We start from the raw sequence: 24,884 nt of genomic DNA on the forward strand, positions 1-24,884 counted from the left end.
AAATCGATTTCAACGAATAGCATACGACGAGTGACATACTCTCTGCTTGGCAGTGACCCGCAATGAGTGTTGAACAACATTTCTGGTTATGTACAGTACCGTACAACTACAGTTTTCTGCCTATACACCGTTCTTAGAGACAGACCTCACTCTGTTTCCCAGCAGCTGCGCGGCAAATTCATGTTCATTTTCCGTTCGCTCCGACCAACGGGTATTTGCAGTAACGCCAAATTCAGTCAATCATTCCTGCGAACGATGAGTACAGCAACGAACGGAGACCTGAACAATACAGCAGCAGAGCGTGTTCGGGCTGAGATCGCGACAGACTCGGCATACCACCGCACCTCGCTTGCGATACCTGCCTACGAAGACGAGGCTCACATCCGAACAACGTATCGACCCTTCCTGCTGGATGATGCACACTCAGACCGAGATTGGGTCGCTCGGCTCGAGCTTAGCACAACCTTGAAGATGGTCGATCTTCAAGTTATCAGGACTGGAGGTGACAGACCGAAGGTTCTTGTCTTATATGGCAGCATGCGACAACGGTACACATCATGCAGCTATATTGTGGTTCTCTCTGCATATTAAATGAAACTGATCATGCGCAGGTCCTACTCACGCCTATTAGCATTTGAGGCTAGTCGAATACTCTTCCGGCTCGGCTGCGACGTTCGCATGTACAACCCTACTGGACTGCCTGTAAAGGACGACGTTCAGCACTCGCACCCCAAAGTGCAAGAGTTACGAGACCTCAGCAAGTGGAGCGATGGCCATGTCTGGATAAGCCCTGAACAGCATGGAAATCTTGTTAGTACTTCGCACTATGCGACAATCCGTCTTGTTGGCTTTGCGTTTCACTAACAAACTTGTGCTACGTAGACCGCAGTGTTCAAGAACCAGATCGACTGGATACCGCTCTCAACAGGTTCTGTTCGGCCAACTCAAGGTCGTACATTAGCAATCGCGCAAGTCTCCGGCGGATCTCAATCTTTCAACACGGTTAACTCTCTGCGCATCCTCGGACGGTGGATGCGCATGTTCACCATCCCAAACCAGAGCTCGGTCCCTATGGCCTATACGCAATTCACGGATGAAAATGCGGACGAAGGAGGGAGCAGGCTGATGCCAAGCGGGAACAGGGACAGGCTAGTTGATTGCATGGAAGAGTTTGTGAAATACACTTTGGTTATGCGGCCACACTTTGATCTTTTCGGGGACCGATATAGCGAGAGAGAGGAGAAGAGGATCAAGGAAGAGAAAGCGAGATTGTTGGACACGCGGAATGGTATCTCTTTAACCGAGATGTGATCAGCAATATCATCGGCAAAGTGTAGGGTAAACACCATAGTGTGCCTGCCGTCCACGCTGATTAGGGGGCCGCAAGCTGTTCTGTACAGTGCGATGCATATTCTAGAAAGTCGGTTCAAATATGTACATATACTCGAGCATAGAATGCAGATTCATTAGCGGGTAGCTGTGTACGAAGCAATGATTTGGAGCGCTCGCTAAGCCGCGGATTAGCGCACCCTTGCTGCAGAAGTGACATGTTGTAGGGAGCTGGTGACACGTTGTAAACACAACCCATATTTTACCAACCCTAGAACACCCTGAGCGCTTGCAAAAACTTCACACTGTCTCTCCTCTGATTTGGCTTGTACAAGTCAAATGGCCACTCAACCCATCGACCCGCCATTTACAAGCATGAACGAGTTCGATGACATGAGCGAACATGACAGCACAAGAGAAGAGGCTCCTCCAGACGGTGGTTATGGCTGGATCTGCGTAGCCGCCTGCTTCACAATCAACTGCTTCACTTGGGGCACTGTCTCGGTAATCCTACGCTTTCTTCAATGATCTTTTCGATACCTTCGTGTCGCATCCTATACCCTGGTTACGGCGATAGTTCTTCTCTCACAATCAGCAGTCTCACTAACTCGTTGGTTTAGGCATATGGCATCTATCTTTCACATTACTTGGCTGAAGACATCTTCCCGGATGCATCCACTTGGGACTATGCGTTCATTGGCGGCTTCAACTTTGCTATAGCCATGCTTATAGCACCTATTGTTACTGTTCTCACTCGGAGATTTGGGATACACCTGACAATGGTTGCTGGCTTGATCTTTCAAAGCGGCGGCTTTATTGCAGCCTCTTTCGCCACACGAGCATGGCAGTTGCACATCTGTCAGGGCGTTCTCATCGGCTGTGGCATCGGCTTCTTATACATTCCCAGCCTTCCTATCCTTTCGCAATGGTTCGTTCAAAGGCGCAGCCTAGCCAATGGAATTAGCGCTGCAGGTTCAGGCGTTGGCGGCGCTGCCTTCGCGTGGGGCACAGAGGCTATCATTCAGCGTTTTACCATCGGCTGGGCTCTACGCATCACTGGGATTATCGCATTCGCCGCCAATCTCGCCGCAATAATAGCAATACGGGATCGAAACGATGTGATCCGGCCTTCTCAGCTTGGGTTTGACGCCCAACTCCTCCGGCGATACGAGGTAATACTGCTGCTTGCCTGGGCCTTCACCAGCATGCTAGGATATGTTGTCCTTCTTTTCTCCTTGTCCGACTTCGCTCTATCTATAGGCCTTACTAGAGCCCAGGCTACGGACGTGATCGGTTTGTTGAACGTGGGTACTGCAGTCGGACGACCAATTATTGGCATACTCAGCGACGGATGGAGCCGAATCGATACAGCAGGTGTTCTGACCTTGCTGTGTGGTCTTTCATGCTTTATGTTCTGGCTGCCGGCTACATCTTTTGCGCTTACAGTATTTTTTTCAATCATCTGTGGGGCTATCGTTGGAGTCTTTTGGATGGTACGTTAGGAGTACCGACTCTTCTCCAATTTGCCGGTACATGCGCTAATACCATCATACACAGACTATAGGTCCGCTCTGCGTTGAGGTTGCTGGGATGAAGAACTTGCAATCGTTATTATCTCTATCTTGGGCGGCAGTGATAGTCCCCACTACTGGTATGTCTTGGTTGGGTTACCACCTTCTTTGTGATCTTCCAGCTAATAGCACTGGCCAGTTTCTGAAGGCATTGCATTGAAACTCCGACGGTCCTCCTCCTCTAAGGAATACCTCTACACTCAGATTTTTGCCGGCATTTCATATGTAGTCGCGAGCGGATTTATGTTCCAACTCCGCAGAGTGAAGGGTCGCCAGTCACAGAATCGTTTGGCCTAGTGCCATCGGAAAACATTTTGAGCTACGACACTAGTTGTTACCCGGTGTTGCAGTACGAAGCTCTTGACATGGTCTATGAACGATTTAATCGGTCTTGTTGTTATGTTTAGACTACGTTCAGTTCTTGTGAGTATGTTCGTTTGATTGTTTATGCCTAGTCGGTTTCAGCCGCGAGGCTATGCCCGGATGCAAAGGGTCGGCGCACAACCGACGCGCTGCTGAGTCTGTCTACACCGCCCCACTTCATTATACCAATGGTATGATCGGCCATCCCCTGCCCCTGCGTTGTCTGGCTTTCATCTACGAGTATATACATTTCGTCTCTAGAAGTGACGTGTTTGCCTGTGTTTGTGTTCCTCGAATTGCGTCCCTGTGTGTATGCCGTACTCGAAGCCTCGTCTGTGTAACGTTGTTGCAAGGTTCGCAGAGGCACGGTTGCCTTGTGCTTTGCAACCGCAATTCCCTCAGTCTCCCCCAAGCGTTCAGCTGTTGTGTGTGCTATCTTGCCCTCGTGCCCCTAGGGCCCATAACACGTTCCCCAACCTTCAATATTCTTTAGTGTTGTGATGCCGTCCACTAGGTTCCTATGCGGCTGTGTTGTGTGGTGTGACCTGCTATCGGGCGCAGCGGCAGCAGCTCTACGTCGTAACGCGGCTCCAGAAGAGCGATGCTCCGCTCGTGCGTGTGGTCGAGCCTACTGAGCAGGACAGCTCTCTCTTCAGACCTTTTCCGGTGTGTCAACGGGCATCACTCGTTCGAAAAAGGGTAGGGCGACAATGAAGGAGGCTGTCTGATGATCTGTAGGTATTGCGTGGCACTTGATGCTCGTCGATACGGGACGTTGCGAACATTGTCGGTTGGTGATGGCGTCTGGGCTCCGTCGTCTCATGTCTCATCGCTGTGCCGCGGCGAGATGGCTGCTGCTGCGTTTGATGGACGCGTCATGCTAAGTGGCTTGTTCGTAGATTCTGTCTGCACGTTCCTGCCAGGGCCGCAACTGAGGCTCTACAGGTACCAAACCGACACGTAGGGACGCGTCGTGACCTGGAGAGACCGTTGCGGCTACTGACAGATGTACTCTGCTGCTGTGGTTACAAGCTTTCCAAATAAACGAGTTCTCGCTGTAATGCGGGCGGTGCTTTCAGTGGACCTTTCTCGGCGTGGTTGAGTGGACGAACGGCAGAAAGGCAAGATCTTGGATTTCATTGGTCAACGGGCCGGAGCTGAGTTGGCCGATCTTGGCACTCCGGCTACTGACGACATGGTTACGGCTTAGGATCCAATCTCGTTTGTACCAACACCAACATATGTTAAACACTGGACGAACGTCCGATATTATTTTGGGCGAATTTTGGCGAATTTTTAGTGTCTGATCTTGTTCGCCGACGAAGGAAGTGCACGAATCCCTAGTAGCACGCCTTCCAAGCAGCCACTTCGGTACTGCCAAAACTGGAAATGAGGATCAACAACAAGAGCTCTCCTGCGAAAGGCAAGGTGCGGTCGATTCCGGCATCCCATATTCTTACGTGAGTGCTGAACTTGAAGAACAGGCTACAGACCTGGAGCGCATCCGCAACAACCAGCGTCGCTGTCGCGCGCGACAAAAAGAATACATCGCAACCCTCGAAGACAAGATCCGTCAATACGAAGGCATGAACATTGAATCTACAACTAAACAGAAGCTCGACGATCTTGCTACAGAAAACAGGTCATTGAAGCGGCTCCTGCAATTTCTGGGATTGCGTGATGAGTTTCTCGACGCATACAGTAATGCTGTTCGAATTGCTCCGGACATCTCGTGGCCGCTGCTGGGAGATGACCGCTTTGCTGTATCCAAAGACTGTCCAGCTCCCAATCCTTCACTGGACACACTGGAGGTATGTAGATCCAACATCATTTGTACTTTGCATCAAATCTGATCTTGACCAGCCGCACTTGCCCCTTATTGCAATCCACGAAGAGCAGTCTCAACATACAGCTGGCCAATTTGCAGATGTTCCAAACTCGAAACGAGCATCCCTCGACTTGTCGCAAATCAATGTACCTCTACCATGGGAGCTTTCCGACTTTCCTGCTAGCTCCGCCTCTTCCCACATGGAGCAATTTGGTCAGTTGACTCTGGATGCTTTGATGACAGAAGCATTTAGCAACGCAGTCACTGTAGAAGATGTATCAGACACGACGACGCTCTGTTCATGGGCTTTTTCGCTTGTTCTGAAGAGCAATCTGAAAGGCTACAGCGTTGCAGATTTGGATCTCAAGCTTCGCGCTGGATACAGACATGGTTTCACACCAACTGAGGGTTGCCGGATCGACAACAAAGTCTTACTGAATGTTCTTGCGGAACTCATGTAGACCTCGGCGCTTACCAGCTCGTACGTGACTTGGGACGATCCACGATTTCAGTCACGACGATCGATGCTCAAACTATTTGTGAAGCTGTGCGCTATACTTTTACGCTGCGTATAATACAAATTCAATTATCTGAAATCCTAAGGGGAAGTTTTAGGGTGACTTGGAAGTGAATTTAATCGAAGGTTGCATTACAATTTGGTTGATACGTGACTTGCACTGCGTACCTAACGTCCCATGCCCGTAAGCGAGAAATGCCCCTATTACGTATAGTGGGTGAGAGTTCATAAAGGACTGAGTTGATTTAATAGCTATGAAAGAGAGAGACTATATATGTGTATGATAAGAGAGTAGAGATAATCCTGGTGATACCCCCTTATCGAGATAAACCAACTCGACAGGCACCTCACCCTTTCCTATACACTTCTAGAGATATAAAACTGCTGTGCATCTGCATTTCAGACACTTTTGCCTCTTCTACTACATTGTAGCTAAGAAAATATAATAGTTGTAGTCGACCTGTAACGCTAAGCGGAGGTCTATTTAACACGGAGATAAGCTTAGAGTACATGTTCTCTAAGCTTAAGCATACACTGGTAAATGGGTCGGGGTTGGGTCTGGGTTGGGTTAGGTATACCCAACGTTTACGTCTCTAATAACTCAACGAATATTATAGCTAAAAGAAAATTTAATGGCCTATTTTAAAGCTCTCTTCTTTAGCTATAACCCTAGTTAGAAATATCTTGGAAAGGGTTAGTATTAGCAAAGTTATTTTTAAAAAAGACCTAAAATAGTATACTTTCTAAGATAGCTTACGTACGAAGCCGTTTAAAAGGATTTGTAAGAGTACAATTTATAGAAACAACTTAGAGCTTTAAAATAAACTATTAATTTTCCTTCTAACTATAATATTCGTTGAGTTATTGGAGAAATAAACGTTGGGTATACCTAACCCAACCCAGACCCAACCCCGACCCATTTCCCAGCGTAACAATGGTTCGTACGATGGGTAAATGTTTTATGTGAGATCTTTACAGAGTTATCTCTTGCGTAACCCAGATAAGAGTGCTCTTGCTAGCGCATCACCGTCACCCTCAACAATCTTCTCAACTACGACATCCCTCGAGGCTAATATGTGTCCTCTAACACGATTGCCCCATTATCTAAGTAGTTACAGCATGGACCTAGCGCCCTGTGATTGAAACACCGATCTCCAGAAGATAGATCAAACTTTTGCTGCTTCGAGTCCTGCGAGTCTGACAAGACTGGTCCTGTGTGAATCAAGAGGTGCAGCCAACGGAAAGCCAGGAAAGCCCGACCTTGTTTTCGTGGAAATGCTGTCCCAGCATCCAGCTTGGAAAGACTTGGCGGTTACATATCGATTTCGCGACAGGGTCCGCGCAGCGTGCAAAAACGGAAGCCGATTGTGCACAGCACTGTCTACCCGCCTTTGTGCGTCAACGGGCTGTTCATGTCGCGCCCGAGCTGCAGATGTAGGGTCTCGGCTGTGATGTGGCTTGCGGCAGCTTTGTTCCGCATCTCCAAGAAATTTCTGGCTGGAGTGTTGCCATTCTAAGCGGTGAGTTGCTAAGCCACGAGGACAATCGTCAATACTCACACTGGGAATAGCGTATGTGGTGGTTTCGAAGCTTGCCGCAACCGTCTGACGCGAGCGAATGGTGTGGGCGGCCGAGCACTGCGATAGAGGGCTAAAGTTACCCCTCACCGCGTTCCAGGGCTCCAAGCAACTCACCGACTTGCGGACCACGACTCTTCCGAAGACCAATGTGTTCCGGGCATTTTTACGGGTCGGGCAAACCCGCAGCCCAGTCTCAGGTCGGAATTCTAATCGGAAGGCGCGAATCATGGCAGTCGTCACCACATATCGTCCCGCTTACCCACAGCTGCGAAGCTCAACTTTCCTATACACTCTAACCTCTCCCCGTTTCTAAATTTCTCCTGCAATTCTTCACAGCTGGTGTGACTCAACTCTCCCCCACCGCAATGAATTGTCCTTCGCGCGTCGACCCCATCCACACGGAGGGCTGGAACCAGAACCCAGATGCCTTGAACGCCGACGCGACGACGAGGGCTGACCTTGACCACATGGCAAATGCCAGACTGCAAAGAGACCACAAATTAGATCCCGCCGACGGGTTCGCGGCCGAGATAGAAACGAGCGAACGCCACATTACCAAGCGAGACAGCAAGATCAAGATGAAGGCGCTCGATGGCCAGGGCAACATCACGGTTGGTGAAGGCAAAGGCCCTGGCGCTGTCACTGGCTCTCCATCTGGGAGTCCAGTTGAAAATACTGGCAGAGCGACCAACGACTGGCGCATGGCTCTTCGTGGGCTCTCCGTGAGAGCTTCAAAGATATTGCGCAAGTACGCAACATTCATTGGACCTGGCTTTATGGTCGCCGTTGCATATATCGATCCCGGTAGGCATTTTTCCGACGCCTGTTTTTTCAATTGCGCTTCCCGATATGTCACCATTTCAATTAGAGCGGATCGCTTCTACCCGGATTACGTGCCCCGTTCTCCTTCCCAGGAAGCAAAGCTATGACTTCCTGACCGAACGCTGACTCCTTGTTTCAGGTAACTATGCAACCGATGTTGCAGCCGGTGCTACGTTCAGGTTCAAACTTCTGTTCATTGTTTTGATGTCCAACATCTTCGCCATCTTCCTCCAATCCCTGTGTATCAAACTGGGCTCCGTTACGGGAATGAACCTTGCTGAGAATTGCAAGGCTAATCTCCCGCCGTGGCTCAACTATGTTCTCTATGTCTTTGCAGAATCGGCTATCATTGCAACCGATATTGCAGAGGTGTGTTCTTGCCCCTTAGTGAAGCATGTTCTTAACTCACTCGAATAGGTCATTGGTACTGCAATCGCGCTTAATATCCTCCTTAATGTCCCCCTCGTCGCTGGCTGCGCCATATCTATTGTCGATGTGCTTATCATCCTAATTTTCTACCGTCCTTCCGGCACAATGCGTGCTTTGAGAGCATTCGAGTTCTTCATCATGGCTTTGGTCCTCGGCGTCGTCATTTGTTTTTGCTTCGAACTCAGCAAGATCAAGGCCCCAGTTGGAGACGTCTTCCGCGGTTATCTACCCTCTTCTACTCTTGTCAAGCCACAAGCGTAAGTAACCCTCGATATCTGCATCTAACAGACTAACAACTGGAAGTCTGTATCAGTCTTGCGGCATTCTCGGCGCTACTGTCATGCCCCACAGTCTCTACTTGGGCAGCGGTATCGTCCAGCCCCGCCTCCGCGAGTTTGACGAATCCAATAACACGGCGGTTGTCGAGATCGACTCCATCAACGACCAAATCAAATACAAGCCCTCTTTGGCTGCCATTCAATCATGCATGTCGTATAGCATTGTCGAATTGGCAGTTTCCCTATTCACCTTTGCCCTTTTCGTCAACAGCTCCATCCTGATTGTTGCCGGGGCATCTCTCCATGGCCTCCCGGAGGCCGATGACGCGGACCTCTTCTCGATTCACACCTTACTCTCTCGATCCATCGCCCCTGTTGCTGGTACACTGTTTGCATTGGCTTTGCTCCTGTCCGGTACATCAGCGGGCATTGTCTGCACCATCTCTGGCCAAATGGTTTCTGAAGGCCAGCTCAACTGGACAATAAAGCCTTGGCTCCGCCGTCTCATCACTCGTCTCATTAGCATCACACCCAGCATCATCATCGCTGGCGCCGTTGGCCGTGAGGGGCTTGGCAAGGCTCTTGAAGGAACCCAGGTCGCGCTTAGCGTTATTCTGCCTTTTGTCAGCGCTCCGTTGATCTGGTTCACTAGCCGTTCACAATACATGAATGTGTCTGTCCTAAGCGATGGCGATGGTACGACAAATGCTGAGGGTGATGGGGATCAACATGTCCAAATGAGAAATCACTGGATCACTGTGGTTTTGGCTCTATTGATTTGGGGCATTATTGTGGTTATGAATGTGGCCCTTTTGGTTCTTTCTGGTATGGGTCTTGCGTAATTGCAACGCATTTTTAAGCATGATGGTGGAGTGTATAGCGAAGATGGATATTTGGATAAGGTCTGCTACGTACTGGAAACTGTAAGTCCACTGTGGCTAAGGTAAGGCACTCTTTTGTTAACTGGTTTGACTGGTTCTGAAGTATGAAGACGACTTGTCCAGAAAGTCGGCCGCGTCTGTTCGGTTCATCGGCCCAAGCTCTATAACATCGCGGCGCGTCAGCGACACTGCTACCTCTAGCGTGCGCGTCGTGTATTTAGTTACAAACTACTTAAAGCGCGTCTTTACTAAGGCATTTTAGGCTTTAAAAGAGCGTACAGCAGCGGTTTAAGATAGCAACAAGGAATAGGTAACGCTTCTAGCTTACGTATGCGCTTCTAGAGATGTACTACCACTCGCTCGTATCTACTTGTCAGATATGAGGTAGATTTTGGGTGGAAGGCAACGGAGTTGGAGATCATCACGTTACTTAGACCCCCTAGTCCTAAGAGGGACTAGGACAGGGCGACCTTCCGTCTCATCCCTCACGAGACTGCACCACACACACACAGACAATACACACACGTTTAACGATGATAATAATTAGAACTCTATTATCTGACAATTAAGAGTCTCAGTGCCTTTACTATTAAAGCACTACTACTACTACGAATACCTACGAACCTAAGCAAAATACCGCTGTCGCAAAAACAACGCGACGACAACAGCCAAAATGACGACGCTACACAACCGCGATCCAACAGTTATCCTCAATGATCATACTTAGTGGATCAAATGGATTGCGCAACTCGAGAACAAATGCGTGCCTTTACGCGTCTGGCATCTGTTCGACACGAAGCAGCTATCCCAGCCACTTGTCGAGCCACGCGCGATTACGCGTCCAGAGATTGACGGCTATCAGCCCTCAACCGCCGCGACCAACGCGTACACTACCCAATACCAACTGGATTACCCACTTGCTACAACAATACCACCTTTTGTCCCCGCTCGCGTATCCGACCTCTCTAACACAGGAAAGGCGTTATACAAAGAGGACGTAGAGGACTTTAAGGGAAGATTTGAAGCGTACAAGATGGAAGACACCAAGTTCTAACGAGAAAGCAATCACCTCGCTCAGGCGACTGATTTTATTAGGACTACTGTGTCTGCACACCTGTTTAACAACTGCTGCAAGCCCTCCCAGCCATACCGAGACTGGATCACTAAGCTTGCCGCGACTGTAGGCGTGCGAGCAGAGGACGAGCTTGATAAAGCACGAACGAGATACCACGAAGCAATGAAGCCAATGAGGGTAGTCACCCAATGGGACACCTGGCTTACTGAAGTCGATCACGCCGTTACTGAAGGTAGAGCCACTGGAGTACCAGAGTGCCTGAATGACCAGTTCATCAAGAAGGACTTCGTATCATCAGTATCGAAGCACTTCTCTACCTGGACGACTTCATTTATCGTACATGGGCTCCGCGACGCCACAGTTACTGCCACGGAGATGTTCCTTCAGTTTAGGCAGAACGCCGACCTCATGCACCCAACGAAGAGCCGATCGAACAAGGCAGCCTTCGCCGCAGGAGGACCAACACTGGATAACGAAGAACCAGACAATGAGAAGAAGAGAGGAAGGGGACGCAACGCACAGAAGCGCCGGCAACCCTACGGTGGAGGTTTATCCTTATCGCAGAGGTGCAAGGCGTGCGACGGCCTCCATACCCTCAGCAAATGCTGGTACGCCTTCCCGGACACCGCTCCAGAGGACTGGCAACCACGCGACTACATCACCAAGATGGTGAAGGACAGGATCAGCAACACGCCAGACCTGCAAGACGACGTGCGATTCACAAAGCGACCACGATCGAAGACACCTGCGATAAAGAAGTCGCAATCAGCAACGCCCACTGTCGAGCCTACGTACGAAGAGTGACTGTATGGCAGAGAGATTGGAGCGATTAACTTGGTAATTATTGCCTCGACCTTTATGACTAAGAAATCTAGGTATCCACTCGAACGATCCTTCATACTCGACTCGGGCACCACGTGCCACGTAGCTAACGATATCGAACGATTCGCGAACACCCGAGAACCATCGCAAGGAGATTTCCTGTGGGCAGGCAATACGCGTGTATAGATCAAGGCGTATAGTACCGTTGTTATAAGAGTGCAAGGAGATCGTGCCACACGATTGCTGCACCTGTACGACGTAGCCTACTGCCCAGACCTGCACTGCAACCTTGTCTCATTTAGGATACTCCGCCAGCAAGGTCTGTGGTGGGATACCAAATCAGACCCAACGGTACTGCGCAGACGCAACGACGCCGCAGTTGCCACACTCCAAGAACGATACGGACAATAGGTTATTGAGTACAACGACGTAGAGCAACCACAGGGCAGCTTCGCATCTACTGCGCGCACCCAACACCCACGGCAAAGAGCTAAGGCTGTGATCTGGCACAAACGAATGGGACACCCAGGACCTCATGCACTTAAGCACCTCGTGCATCACTCTGAAGGGGTGAAGATCGTTGGCCTACCTACCGTCGATTGCGACGCGTGTGGAAGATCGAAGTCAAAGAGACTGATAAGAAGAGCACCCAGAGAGATCCATGAAGGGCCTGGAGAGCGAGTAGCTATTGACTTTCATGACTACGAAGATGGAAGCAATACGAAGGAGAAGACGCAAATGCTGATTATGTGTAGAGCAACTGGTTTTCTTTGGGACTTCTACCTAAAGAACCACACTGCCCGCTCGATTATCCAAGCCCTCTAAACGTTTGTCACGTTCCTGAAGACGCAATTCAGCATCACGGTCGCAGTTATTGAGACTGACAACGAGACGTTCCGATCGGCAGAAGCACAGCGATGGAAGGACGATCAGGGCATTGCCGTTGAGCCTTCTGCACCAGATACCCAAGCCTAAAATGGCGGAGCAGAACGCTCAGGGGGTGTTATAAAGGAGAAATCGCGAGCAATGCGCCTTGACGCCAACCTACCGTGGGAGCTCTGGCCAGAAGTCGTGCGATCCGCCGTGTACCTCTACAACCGAACGCCACGATACTCGAATCGCTGGAGATCGCCATACGAAGAGTTCTTCACCAGAGTCGCCTACCAACTTGGAGTCGTTGCGTCACCTCGTAAGCCAAATCAGACCCATCTACGCACTTACGGCTGCAAGGCCTTTGCGATGACGGATGACACGAAGCGGCATAAGGGACGGTTGCAAAGACTTGACCCGAAGGCCTGGATTGGATACCTCGTTGGATATCGATTATCCAACATTTTTAGAGTGTGGGTACCGTCCATGGGGAAGGTTATCAGTACCTGCGACGTTGTTTTCGATGAGTATACAATCTTCGATGGAAGTAAGAAGCAAGTCATGGATAATCTTATGCACAGCACTCTCGAAGAGATTCAATCGTGGATCCGTACGGTAGAGTTACCCCCTTCTTAAGAGCAGAACAGTGAGACAAACACGTTCTATGAGGATGAGGCAGTGAGCGACTCCCAAGGACCACTAGAACAACCCCAATACGATGAGGCAGGAAGGAAGAGAATACCCTATCCTACGCCACCGAGCACCCCACCTGCAGCGTTCATCGCGCAGTGGATGAGTTCAGTTGGATACGAGCAGTTGCCTCCAGCCGCTGCCGGGAGTAGTGATGAGGGACAAGATCTAGTCCTACCTCACTCCCGTAGAATACAGACGCTGGGAATGGACCTCCTACGCAAAACGGATAGAGCTAAGCCGGTTGATCACCGAGTGTCTCTCCTGAGCGAAAGGGACAGACTCCAATCTCCACTCAACGCTTTAAGTCTAGCTACCGTTGCTAAGCCTAGGATTGCAGCCTATAAAGCCGATCCGACAGCGAGAAACGTACGAATACATCCAGCATACATTGCTGAGCCTTGGGCTGCAGCTTTTATAGCCGGCCTACTGGCGGGAAACGTTCAGAGCATTAAAGGAGTGCGAGTAGATGATGCAAGCCTTACCCGCAAGATGATGAAGGGATACCGACCCCATCTCAGCGAGCTGCCACCTCCACCCTCGCCAAACAGTCTCAAGTTGAATCATCCGTTCTACGACAGCTTCAAGAAGGCTGAGGAAGAACACCTTGATAGCCACAAGAAGACTAAGTCATGGACGGAGGTGCCGAGCTTTCGAGCACGAAGAGAAGGGATCCAAATTCTGGACTCGATGTGGGTATACACCTACAAGCTTGACGAGCAGTCTCGACTTAAGAAGTGCAAGGCAAGGCTGGTGGTTAGAGGCGATCAGCAGAACAATGTTACCGCCCAAGAGACCTACGCCGCCACACTCACTGGAAGATCGTTTCGCATGCTTATGGCTATTGCTGCTCGGTTTAGCCTAGAGCTTAGGCAATTCGACGTTGCAAACGCCTTCGTCCACGCACTTATCGACCGACTAGTCTACATGCGTATGCCCAGAGGCTATTCCCGGCAAGGTACGATACTCCAGCTAGACAAAGCGCTGTACGGCCTCCGGATATCCCCTCTCCTGTGGCAGAAAGACATCACCGAGTACCTCACGAGTATGGGCTTCCTTCCAGTGCCCCACGAGCCATGCTGCATGCTACGCGACGGAGTCTTCATCTTCTTCTACGTCGATGATATCATTCTCGGCAACCACCCTGACAAGAGGGCCGCAGCAGACAAGGCAGTAGAAGAGCTGCGGAAGAAGTACACCCTTACCGGAGGAGAACCCCTGAAGTGGTTCCTAGGATTGGAGGTTATCAGAGACTTTGAAGCCCAGAAGGTTTGGCTCTCTCAAGCCGCCTACATTGACAAGATCACCAGACTCGTTACTGATCGTACGACACGACATGACACACCAATGGCACGAATTGAGCTGTTGCCAAGGAAAGACCTTGCAACGGCCGCTGAAATCAACCTATACCAACGAAAGATCGGTTCGCTCCTGTTCGTGGCAGTTAATACGCGCCCTGACGTTGCCTTTGCCACATCACGACTCGCACGATTCCTCACGAACCCGAGCACAGAGCATCAACGAGCCGCCGATCGCGCCCTCCTCTACCTCTACCACACACGCGCCTTTGGACTACAATTTGGCGGAAACGACAACCTGGTAGTAGCCAGCGACGCGTCATTCGCAGACAACACGGTGGACCGGAAGAGCTCTCAAGGCTTTATTCTTAAGCTATTTGGAGGAGCGATCGCATGGCGAGCAAACAAGCAAGACACGGTGACAACGTCAACTACCGAAGCGGAACTACTCTCTCTGGCACAAGCAGCGAAGGAGGCACAGTTCCTCGTACGACTGCAGACCGAGCTGGGTATCAAGCTCGAGGACTCGACGATCACGATCCAGTGCGACAACAAACAAACAATCCGGCTAGTCAACGAGAACACCTCCCAGCTAACGACCAAACTCCGACACGTCGATATCCACAACCACTGGCTACGGCAAGAAATACAGCGGAAGAAGATCAGGGTTGTGTACACGCCCACCAATGATATGATCGCCGACGGCTTCACCAAGTCCCTGCCCGGCAACAAGATGCGCCAGTTCCTTAAACACGTTGGGCTGGTAGATATTAAGGATAAGATTGTCGTTGAGGAAGGACAAATAGAAGGACTGCTGAACCGTTTAGAGAGCATGTAGATCGCAGGCACCACACCATAATGCCGCGACATTGAATATAATCCGCAGCGGCACAGGAAAAACTGGAGTCGTATAAGCGGAGGATTGTCCAGCCCAGAGCGTAGCTTGAGCTGAAGGGGTGTGTCAGATATGAGGTAGATTTTGGGTGGAAGGCAACGGAGTTGGAGATCATCACGTTACTTAGACCCCCTAGTCCTAAGAGGGACTAGGACAGGGCGACCTTCCGTCTCATCCCTCACGAGACTGCACCACACACACACAGACAATACACACACGTTTAACGATGATAATAATTAGAACTCTATTATCTGACACTACTAGAGTACCTCTAGACTTTAATTAGGCTAGGTTAACGCCGTAAACGTTAGTAAACACAAGGTTTTCTTCTTAAATTTAAGCTTAAGGTAGACTAACAATAATATAGAATTAGTCTAGCTTAAATAGGTCTTTAAGCGCTTTACAAAGGAGAAAGCAAAACGCAACTATAGGCTTCTTATTCTTAACGGCTACGGTAGTTATCTAAAGTTAGATTTCATAGATTTTTGCGACAGCAATTAAATCCTTCTAGCTATCTTTCTTCTCTACGTAACCTACAGCCTCTAGCCGCTTAATATAGTGCTCTTTACGCCTCTTTTAAAGAACTACTTCTAAGAACTTAACTACTACCTCTACTATTTGTAAGGCCTTACAAGAGTTATAAAACGCGACTTTTTTAACGTCTTTTAGCCTACTTAGAGCTCTATAATAAGGCTAGATCTTATATTAAAGAGTTTTTAAGCTACAGGCGTGTAGCTAATAGATGCGGACGCTATACTAAAACGCTTTAATACTACTACTTTAGAGCAAGATAAGACTTTAAAACTTAGGTATTACAGCGATAGCAATAGCTAGAGAGAGCTGCGCAAAATTTTTAACTCTACGGTTACTAATAAGGCTAGAATTAAAGCCTAGCGGCTTAAGGCTTTATTACACTGTTACAAGGTAACAAGGAGTTGTTTCTTCTTTATGCAGGTCGCATGAAGAGAGACCATCGGGCGGACACGATGGAAGGATGTGGATCCAAGGCGGGGCCTGGATCACGTGACTGACATCCCGCCAAGGCTGACCATCCGGGATGGCAGAGCCCCTTGGGATGGCAGAGCCATCACAAACATCCCTTGCACTTGGGATGGACGGGATGGCAGGAACAGACTGCAATGAGTATATAGGATGGACGGTTTTCATTATTACTCTCGTTGTGGTCAACTCAAATAGTTCATCTCTCGCACAGATTGTCAACTAGTTATTCTATCATAGAATTGGTATTGTTTATCCTTTGGTTACAACGATAACTCTTTTCCACCTGATCATCCCATACGATACCTCACGGATTACCGCCTTAGTCTACCTCGCCTTAGTACGGACCGAGCCTAGAGAAGTATAGCCTAACCCCGTGTAACACTTTGACCACCTCGGATATCAGTGGACGTTTAACCAACAGGACAGCCCGATTAAGATTCAGCAATGGCATTCCAGGGTAACGCTCAGAACAACATGGCTCAGGGTCCGGGACCCGCTACGCCAGCACAACCTATACCAGAGAATGAGGAAATGCTCGAAGCATCAGACTCCGACACTGAGGACGATCCCAGTGCTCGAGAGGTTAGGAATCTTAGGCGACAGGCCTATGTCCAGGCACAACAAATGGCTGCTATGATGGACATGATTAATTAGCTTTCGAACCAGCTGATGGCCACTCCAAACGAACGACCCGCCGCTACTAGGAAGCTAAAGATAGCGGCACCCGAGAAGTTCGGGGGAGATCGGGAGAAACTGCGAACGTTTCTCACCCACACCGACCTGTATTGCGAATACAACGAGGTCCCCACCGACCAAGAAAAGATCCTCATGGCTAGTACATACATGAAGGATAAAGCCTCTAATTGGATGCAACCCTATGTGGACGACTACCTGCTGGATGCAGAGCACAGGGGAACCAAGGCCGAAACGCGAGCCTTATTCGCCGGTTGGATGGAGTTCAAGGAAGAAATGGGACGCATCTTCGGAGAAATAGACGCGAAGAACCAGGCCGAGAAGAAGATTACTCGCCTAAGGCAGCTTACGTCAGTATCCGCCTACACAGCAGAGTTCAAGCAACTGCAGGCAAAGATTGATTGGGACGACGCAGCACTTCGCACAGTGTTCGAAACAGGCCTTAAGGAAAAGGTCAAAGACGGACTTGTACACCACAATAAGCCCGAGTCACTGCACGCTTTAATTGAGTTGTCGACTCGCATCGACAACAGGCTTTGGGAAAGAGATGATCAAAAGAAATACTTCCGACCCAATATGCCCAACACTAAGAGGCAGCGTGGAAGATTCGATAGAGATGGCGACGCCATCATGACCGGCAAGGTACAAGACAAACCTAAGGACAAGAAAACCCGAGGATGGAGACAGGATGGTCTCTCCAAGGAAGAACGCCAGAAGCGCTATGACAACAAAGCATGTCTCCGATGTGGCAAAGTTGGACACTTTGCCAGAGACTGCAAGGAAGAACAAGTCAAGCAGGCGGCCATCAAGATCAGGATGATCAGAGAAGGCACGCCATACCCGACTCAGATGGAATCGGATGACAACCTAAGCGATACAGACCTATACGAAGAAGCGCGCTTAGCGACCAAGGTAGGGTTTGTGATGGTATCACGACCTAAGGCCGTAGTCTCGGTGGAACCAAGGACCACAGACTGGAAAATTAAGGGCAGAGTCGTAAGAACACGATTAGCCAACAAGCAGTGTTGGATATGCGGAGAAGCCGCACACTACGCCAACGACTGTAGGATTCAGAGACGAATCATGATCATCGGCAAAGACGCTGAAGAAATTGGGCAAGAAGCCATGCGCCAACAACCCTACTTCGATAACACGGAAACTGAGGTCTCGGACCAGGAAGCCCCCGAAGTAGAAGATACCGAGGAACACGAAAAGTTGTGTTGGTATGACTGCAAGATTGACTGCACGTTCCATAAGGAAGATAAGGAGAAGTGTAGGACAGACTAAGATCGGTGCTGCCACCTGAACCTATGGCCGGATGAATGCTTGGCAAAGGAATGTCACATCTATGATCTAGAACCAACAGATCCTCACCACAAACTCCTATGGACGCAATGCAAGATAGGCTGTGACTTCCACCGCGAACAACTCGAGGAAGCACATAAGGTAGACGATTACTACCACCGTACCTTATTATCAAACATCTGCAGGATCGCAGATTGCCCGATTCACCAAGCTAAGAAGGCAAGGACTAGGAAGGTGATTCGCGAGGAAGAGATACCTCACATCAACATTCATTGGAGCCACTGTTACGATGACAGGTGTTTGATACACTACAGCTCAAAGAATGACACCGGCTATTTTCCTAAGTACAAGGGAAAGAAGCAGCCAAAAAACTAGGACGCCACCAGGGACAGGGTCTCACTGGTGAAGGCGCACCTACAACGACCCTTAGGAAGGTACAGGATACCGATGGTCAAGCGAAACAATTGCTCACGACCGTATCTGTACAAGGTCAGGAGATCAAGGCGCTCGTAGATAGCGGGGCCGCACACACGATAATCTCACCCCGAGTGGTGGAGAAGCACGGAATACCATATAGGGTTAAGAAGAGACCTATACCGGTAGTACTAGCCGACGAGAGACCCATGGAATATGGAAACGGCATGATGAGGTTGGAAACCGAATCAACGAAGCTACGAATAGCAGGCATAGAGTGCTATATGGACATCGGCATTATGGAGCTAGGAGACCTAGACATGCTGATTGGTTATGATTGGTTGGATGCCCATAACCCCGCCATCGACTGGCGAATGAAGACGATACTCAGAAGAGAACCTGTGCACAAGGTTGCTGGAGTACGTAGAGAGACACGCCCGACGAATCAGAGCTCACCCCAGGACGGGAGATTCGGCAAGATCTCGCCTCATAAGATCAGAAGAATCTATGAGAAGGACCCTCAGAAAGTAGGAGTCATCTGGATAAGACGAGTCGCGACCACGAAGGAAGGACCCTTACCACTGGAGATACCAAGAGAGTATCAGTCCGACGAGTTCAAGGAACTCTTCGAGGAAACCGAAGCCACAGACTTAGCAGACCATCAGGATTGGGATCACGAGATCATCCTAGATGAAGGGGCAAAGCTTAGCCCAGGACCAATGTACCCAATAGCGCCCGAGCACGATGCCGAGCTACGGGACTATATTCAGAAGAATCTGAAGAAGGGATTCATCCGACCGGGATCAGGCCCGATGGCCTCACCCATCTTGTTCGTAAAGAAACCCAACGGGAAATGGCGACTATGTGTCGACTTCCGAAGGTTGAACAGCGTCACGCGGAAGAACCGATATCCCTTACCACTCATTACGGAGCTCATGGATCGACTCCAGGGAGCCAAGTGGTTTACGAAATTCGACGTTCGGGAAGGTTTCTACCGAATCAGGATCAAAGAAGGTCATGAATGGATGACAGCGTTTAAAACAAAGTATGGACTGTTCGAGTATACGGTTATGCCTTTCGGATTAACGAACGCACCGGCAACCTTTTAATCAGTCATCAACAACGCCCTTCATGAGTACCTCGGAATCTTTGTCACAGCGTACCTAGATGATGTACTGGTGTACTCTAGCGGAACGCTCGAAGAACATGTTGAGCATGTCAAGAAAGTGCTCAGGAAGCTTAAAGAATACAAGCTATACCTACAGCCAGGGAAGTGCGAATTCCATGTCAAGGAGACAGAATTCCTAGGCTTCATAGTGTCTACAGAGGGAGTTAAGATAAACCCGAAGAAGATCTCGGCTGTACAGGAATGGCCAATTCCCAAAACAGTCAAGGATGTGCAATCCTTCCTAGGATTCGCCAACTACTACCGAAAGTTCATTAAGGATTACTCGAAGATCACGGTACCCCTCTCAGAGATCACGAAGAAGAAAGTAGGATTCAACTGGAACGAGGAACATTAAGAGGCTTTTGATCGAATCAAGCAGATCTTCCTCGAGGCACCTGTACTCGAGATGTACGACCCGAAACGAGAAACGCGAGTCGAGACCGACGCGTCAGATTATGCACTTGGAGCTATACTATCACAGCAGTGCCTAGACAAGAAATGGAGACCAGTGTTCTACCATTCAAGGAAGTTCTCAGGAGCAGAACTTAATTACGATGTTCACGATAAGGAACTGATGGGAATAGTTGATGCCTTTGAACAATGGGAAGTCTACTTATTGGGACTACCACACCAGATCGAAGTTTTTACCGATCATCAGAACTTAGCAGGTTTCATGACAACGAAGAAACTCAACAGACGGCAAACCCGATGGGCTGAGATGTTAGCTCAGTTCGACTTCAAGATAACCCATCGAGCCGGAACGCTTAACGGAGCGGCGGATGCTCTAAGCCGGAGATCCGACCTACGCGAAGAAGACCATAAGGAACCACACAAGGCCATGTTCAAGAAAGCACCTGATGGCACACTACGATATAACCAGCCGGAACTAGCCAGGATAGCTAAGGTGGCCGAGCGGGTAGAATCACTACAGCAGCAATGGCAGCAGAAGGCAGCCAGCTGGCAGTTCGAGCCTGACGAGAACGGCTCCGATGAACTGTTACAGGACGAACGAGAGTACCGAGATATGATTCGAGGAGATCGGACATATGTACCTCCACAAATGAGATCGAGTCTCATCAAGGAACTGCATGAGTCCAAGGAATACGGACACGCATCGCTAGAAGAAATGGTCAGACGACTGGCAAAGGTATTTGCTATACCACGCTTGAGAGCGAAGGTGCAGGATGTATTAGGCAACTGTTTAGCTTGTCACCAGAACAAGCCCAAGAGACATAAGCCCTATGGCCTGTTACAGCCCTTACCGCCACCAACCAGACCATAGAGCAGCGTAACGATAGACTTCATAGTGAAGCTCCCGAAATCGTTAGAACCAGGATCCGGAAGATTATGCGACACAATTCTAGTCATTGTATGCCGACACACGAAAGGAGCAAAATTCGTGCCCACAGAAGAGACTATCACCGCAGAAGAATGCGCATACGAGGTCAGCAAGGCACTAATGTCAGAACACGGGATACCTGAAGAATTCATCACCAATCGTGACAAACTGTTTACGTCCAAATATTAGGACACATTCCTGGCGAAGTTAGGTGTGAAGAAGAAGCTATCGACTAGCTTTCACCCCGAAACTAATGGCCAGACGGAAAGAACGAACCAAACACTGGAGCAGTATCTGAGGATGTACGCCAACAAGCTGCAAGACAACTAGGTTGAACTCTTGCCGACAGCGCAATTAGCCTACAACAGTGCCAAGTCAGCGACGACGAAGTACTCACCGCACTACGCGAACTACGGATATAAGCCGACTGCTCACCGGGATCCGAAGGATATTGAAAGTATCGCAGTAGGAGCAGACGACAAAGCCCGCTTAATGCGAGAGCTACACGAAGAATTAAGCAAGAACATAGCTCACAGGAACCTCACATCGGCTAGAGCCGCTAATAAGCAAAGGATTGAGGGACTAACCTTTAAGAAGGGGGACAAAGTTTTCCTGTCACGACAGAACTTGAAAACTAAACGACCAAGCAAAAAACTAGATAACCTCCAAGTAGGACCATTTGAGATCCTAGAGGAAATAGGCACAGTAAACTACAAACTCCAACTGCCACCAGGCATGCGCGTCCACCCTGTCTTTCACAAGAAACTCCTGGAACCAGCACCTCCAGATGCCGAGCTAGCAACGGACATAGAGCTCGAAGACGACGAATACGAGGTCGAAGAAATTAGGGACCTGCGGAAAGTCGGTCGTCAGTGGAAATACTTGGTTAAGTGGCAAGGATGGCCCGAAAGCCAGAACACTTGGGAACCAAAAGAAAATTTAACGAACTGCAAGTCACAGGTACTTGGGTACCACCGGAAACACCTAGGGAAGCGAGGACCGGGTCCTCGAGGGAAAGGAAGTAATCAGAAAAAGGGTCGAAAGAAGCGTCAGCCTGTAACCAGCCTAAGTCAGTCGACAATCCGGGTAGCGATGGTTCGGTTGCCGGAAGGTCCGTACCCGGGGCAGAGCCCCCCTCGGCCTGCTCTTTCGCACGATCCTGGAGATTCAAAATGGCGAGATCTCGATCAGCGAATGACTGCTCTTGCGCCTCAGCTTCTAGGAGCTCCAGCTCGCTCTGAGCCAGCTGAGCCTTTAAGCGCGCAACCTTGAGACGCTTTTCTCGCTTCTCCCGCTGAACCTTCTCCCACTCTTCCTTAGAAACAAATAGGCTACACTCAGCCTTCACCGAAATGCAACTAGCGCAACGGCCAGTTGCAGTGTCTACAAAACACCGAAGGTTCTTCTCCTCGCAGCGTTTACAACGGAAAGTCATTTTAAGACCCTGCTCTTTCACACGATCAGCACGAGCACGGCGCTCAACAGTTGAACTCTGGGGTCGAGAACGTCGAGAAGTCGGGGCCTTGGGCATGGTCAGGAGAAGTAAGAAGAGGAAAGAAAAGAGGGTACGACACCACAGGAACACCTAAACCTCCACCACCGCCGCCGGACTAGGCGCGGGAAAACGATAATCCAGGGTATCGGGACGATACGCCTAAGAGGGGGGGTAATGTTACAAGGTAACAAGGAGTTGTTTCTTCTTTATGCAGGTCGCATGAAGAGAGACCATCAGGCGGACACGATGGAAGGATGTGGATCCAAGGCGGGGCCTGGATCACGTGACTGACATCCCGCCAAGGCTGACCATCCGGGATGGCAGAGCCCCTTGGGATGGCAGAGCCATCACAAACATCCCTTGCACTTGGGATGGACGGGATGGCAGGAACAGACTGCAATGAGTATATAGGATGGACGGTTTTCATTATTACTCTCGTTGTGGTCAACTCAAATAGTTCATCTCTCGCACAGATTGTCAACTAGTTATTCTATCATAGAATTGGTATTGTTTATCCTTTGGTTACAACGATAACTCTTTTCCACCTGATCATCCCATACGATACCTCACGGATTACCGCCTTAGTCTACCTCGCCTTAGTACGGACCGAGCCTAGAGAAGTATAGCCTAACCCCGTGTAACATACACTCTTTATAGATGTCATGGGCTAGCGCCCTAGAGCTAAGGCTTCGCCTTAGCAAGCGATTGCAGAGGCAATCGTACGGGCTTAAGTATCGACCACGCAAGACAACGCTTAGCTTTGTTGTCTTGTGCTCTGCCTTTTTGGCGCATGGATGGCGTATGTGGTCGTACGCTCGGCTCGGTGAGCCCGCCCATTACAATAGATGCAAAATGAGCTTCTCTACTACAAAAACGATAGCCTTACGCGCGTGCTCGAAGCTAAAAAGAAATATAAGATAAAGAACAAGACTATAGATCTTTAACAGCACAAAGAGTATTATAGTAGCGCTGTTTTCTAGTCTCTAAGAAAGCTCCGCGAAGCCTACGCCTGCAAGGCAACAAAATAAGAAAAAGACAAGCGCAAACAACTCTAAAAAACTTACGATAGAGAGCTGAAAGCGGCGGCAATGTTATACAAAAAGCAGTAAGCAGAAGCTATAAAGGTAGCCTAATAATATGCCGCTAAGAAGCGCGCAAAGGCGAAGAAAGCGCAGGCTAAAGAACTTGTAAGAGGCTACGCCATATTAAGCAGACTGCTCTAGTCACATGACGTACGACTTAGCGCCGACTAAAGCAGTAAAGCATAAGGCCTATAAGAGGCGAGTTGTACGCGTAAGAAGAACCTTTCTTCTCTTATCTTTCTTCTTCTGTACATAGGAGCAAATGCATACTCGTTAGCAGGCCTCTTTCCGCCCATAACATTAGAAGAAAGATCAACCTTACCTTACTCTTCTTCTCGCACGTGGCGAGTTAGAAGTAAGAGCGGCTACTTGTTGAGTGTTACAGGTTAGCAAGACCCTACTCGTACGATGGAAGCACGGGTGGACGACGATACGATGAACTGGGAAGAGCCAAGTGGAAGCAGGACGGACTTCCCCCCAGAAAGAAACCATGCGCTTGAAGTAGAGGAGCTTCAAGACCACGTACGACGACTACAGAGCGACCTAAACCGAGCAACCCAGGAACGACAGTCGTATGATATGCTGAGCCAGCAACTCCAGGCTCTGACTCAAATTGTCGAGGATCAGAGGAGGATGCTGAGTGTGCTGAGTCCAGGTGGGACCACCCCACCTGCCACGTCAACATCGGGCCGAATTCAAGAGCCCGTACGATACGAGAAGCCACGCCTACCAGATGTAGAGGTCTTTGAGAAGGGTAGTCACGAGGACTACACTCAGTGGAAGACACGCGTGCAAGCGAAGCTCTTTGCAGACCAACGAGCTTACCCAAGCGAGAGCGATCAAGTTCACTACGTGATCACTCGTACGAAAGGATGGGCCTTCACAGCCCTAAGGACGTACGTTACCGCATTGATGGAGAAAAGATCTAGCCCCTCCCTCCAGGATCTGTGGCAACAGCTAGATGGGTTCTTTATGGACCCCACGATTAAGGAGAAAGCAATGCAGTTCCTTCGTACGACGAAGCAAGGCAAAGGGGATCTTATCCACCACGTACAATCCTTTGATCTCAAGTTCCTAGAGGTCGGTCTAGATAGCGCTAGCGATGCGCAGAAGATTGATTACCTTAAGAACTCGTTGA

General features: G+C 49.5%; 5 protein-coding genes across 5 annotated transcripts; all 5 read left to right on the forward strand.

Annotated features, from left to right (window-relative positions):
* Positions 1–255: 255 nt before the first annotated feature.
* On the forward strand, positions 256–1,337 carry BKA58DRAFT_338670 (flavoprotein-like protein; the record flags this gene model as incomplete). The annotated part of the gene is made up of 3 exons (XM_046168296.1): positions 256–548; positions 612–810; positions 883–1,337. 3 exons carry the CDS (start codon positions 256–258, stop codon positions 1,309–1,311), a joined length of 921 nt encoding a protein of 306 aa, XP_046025090.1. The 3' UTR covers positions 1,312–1,337.
* A 385-nt stretch (positions 1,338–1,722) lies between these two features.
* BKA58DRAFT_360801 (major facilitator superfamily domain-containing protein) lies at positions 1,723–3,244 on the forward strand (the record flags this gene model as incomplete). Its single annotated transcript, XM_046168763.1, has 4 exons — positions 1,723–1,833; positions 1,950–2,822; positions 2,887–2,980; positions 3,040–3,244. The coding sequence occupies 4 exons, from the start codon at positions 1,723–1,725 to the stop codon at positions 3,195–3,197; spliced, it is 1,236 nt and encodes a 411-aa protein (XP_046025091.1). The 3' UTR covers positions 3,198–3,244.
* A 1,253-nt stretch (positions 3,245–4,497) lies between these two features.
* On the forward strand, positions 4,498–5,772 carry BKA58DRAFT_384638 (uncharacterized protein). Its single transcript, XM_046170282.1, has 3 exons — positions 4,498–4,691; positions 4,748–5,074; positions 5,127–5,772. The coding sequence occupies exons 1-3, from the start codon at positions 4,653–4,655 to the stop codon at positions 5,550–5,552; spliced, it is 792 nt and encodes a 263-aa protein (XP_046025092.1). The 5' UTR covers positions 4,498–4,652; the 3' UTR covers positions 5,553–5,772.
* Positions 5,773–7,314: 1,542 nt separating this feature from the next.
* Positions 7,315–10,052, forward strand: BKA58DRAFT_338676 (natural resistance-associated macrophage protein-domain-containing protein). Its single transcript, XM_046168297.1, has 4 exons — positions 7,315–7,992; positions 8,150–8,379; positions 8,428–8,696; positions 8,743–10,052. The coding sequence occupies exons 1-4, from the start codon at positions 7,554–7,556 to the stop codon at positions 9,557–9,559; spliced, it is 1,755 nt and encodes a 584-aa protein (XP_046025093.1). The 5' UTR covers positions 7,315–7,553; the 3' UTR covers positions 9,560–10,052.
* An 87-nt stretch (positions 10,053–10,139) lies between these two features.
* BKA58DRAFT_429404 (uncharacterized protein) lies at positions 10,140–11,477 on the forward strand (the record flags this gene model as incomplete). The annotated part of the gene is made up of 4 exons (XM_046173036.1): positions 10,140–10,301; positions 10,353–10,645; positions 10,694–11,248; positions 11,354–11,477. Exons 1-4 carry the CDS (start codon positions 10,272–10,274, stop codon positions 11,475–11,477), a joined length of 1,002 nt encoding a protein of 333 aa, XP_046025094.1. The 5' UTR covers positions 10,140–10,271.
* Between the last annotated feature and the right edge of the window lie 13,407 nt (positions 11,478–24,884).

This window comes from Alternaria rosae (assembly GCF_020736505.1).
Source record: "Alternaria rosae strain MPI-PUGE-AT-0040 chromosome Unknown BKA58scaffold_5, whole genome shotgun sequence".
In the NCBI taxonomy this organism is placed as follows: Eukaryota; Fungi; Ascomycota; class Dothideomycetes; order Pleosporales; family Pleosporaceae; genus Alternaria; species Alternaria rosae.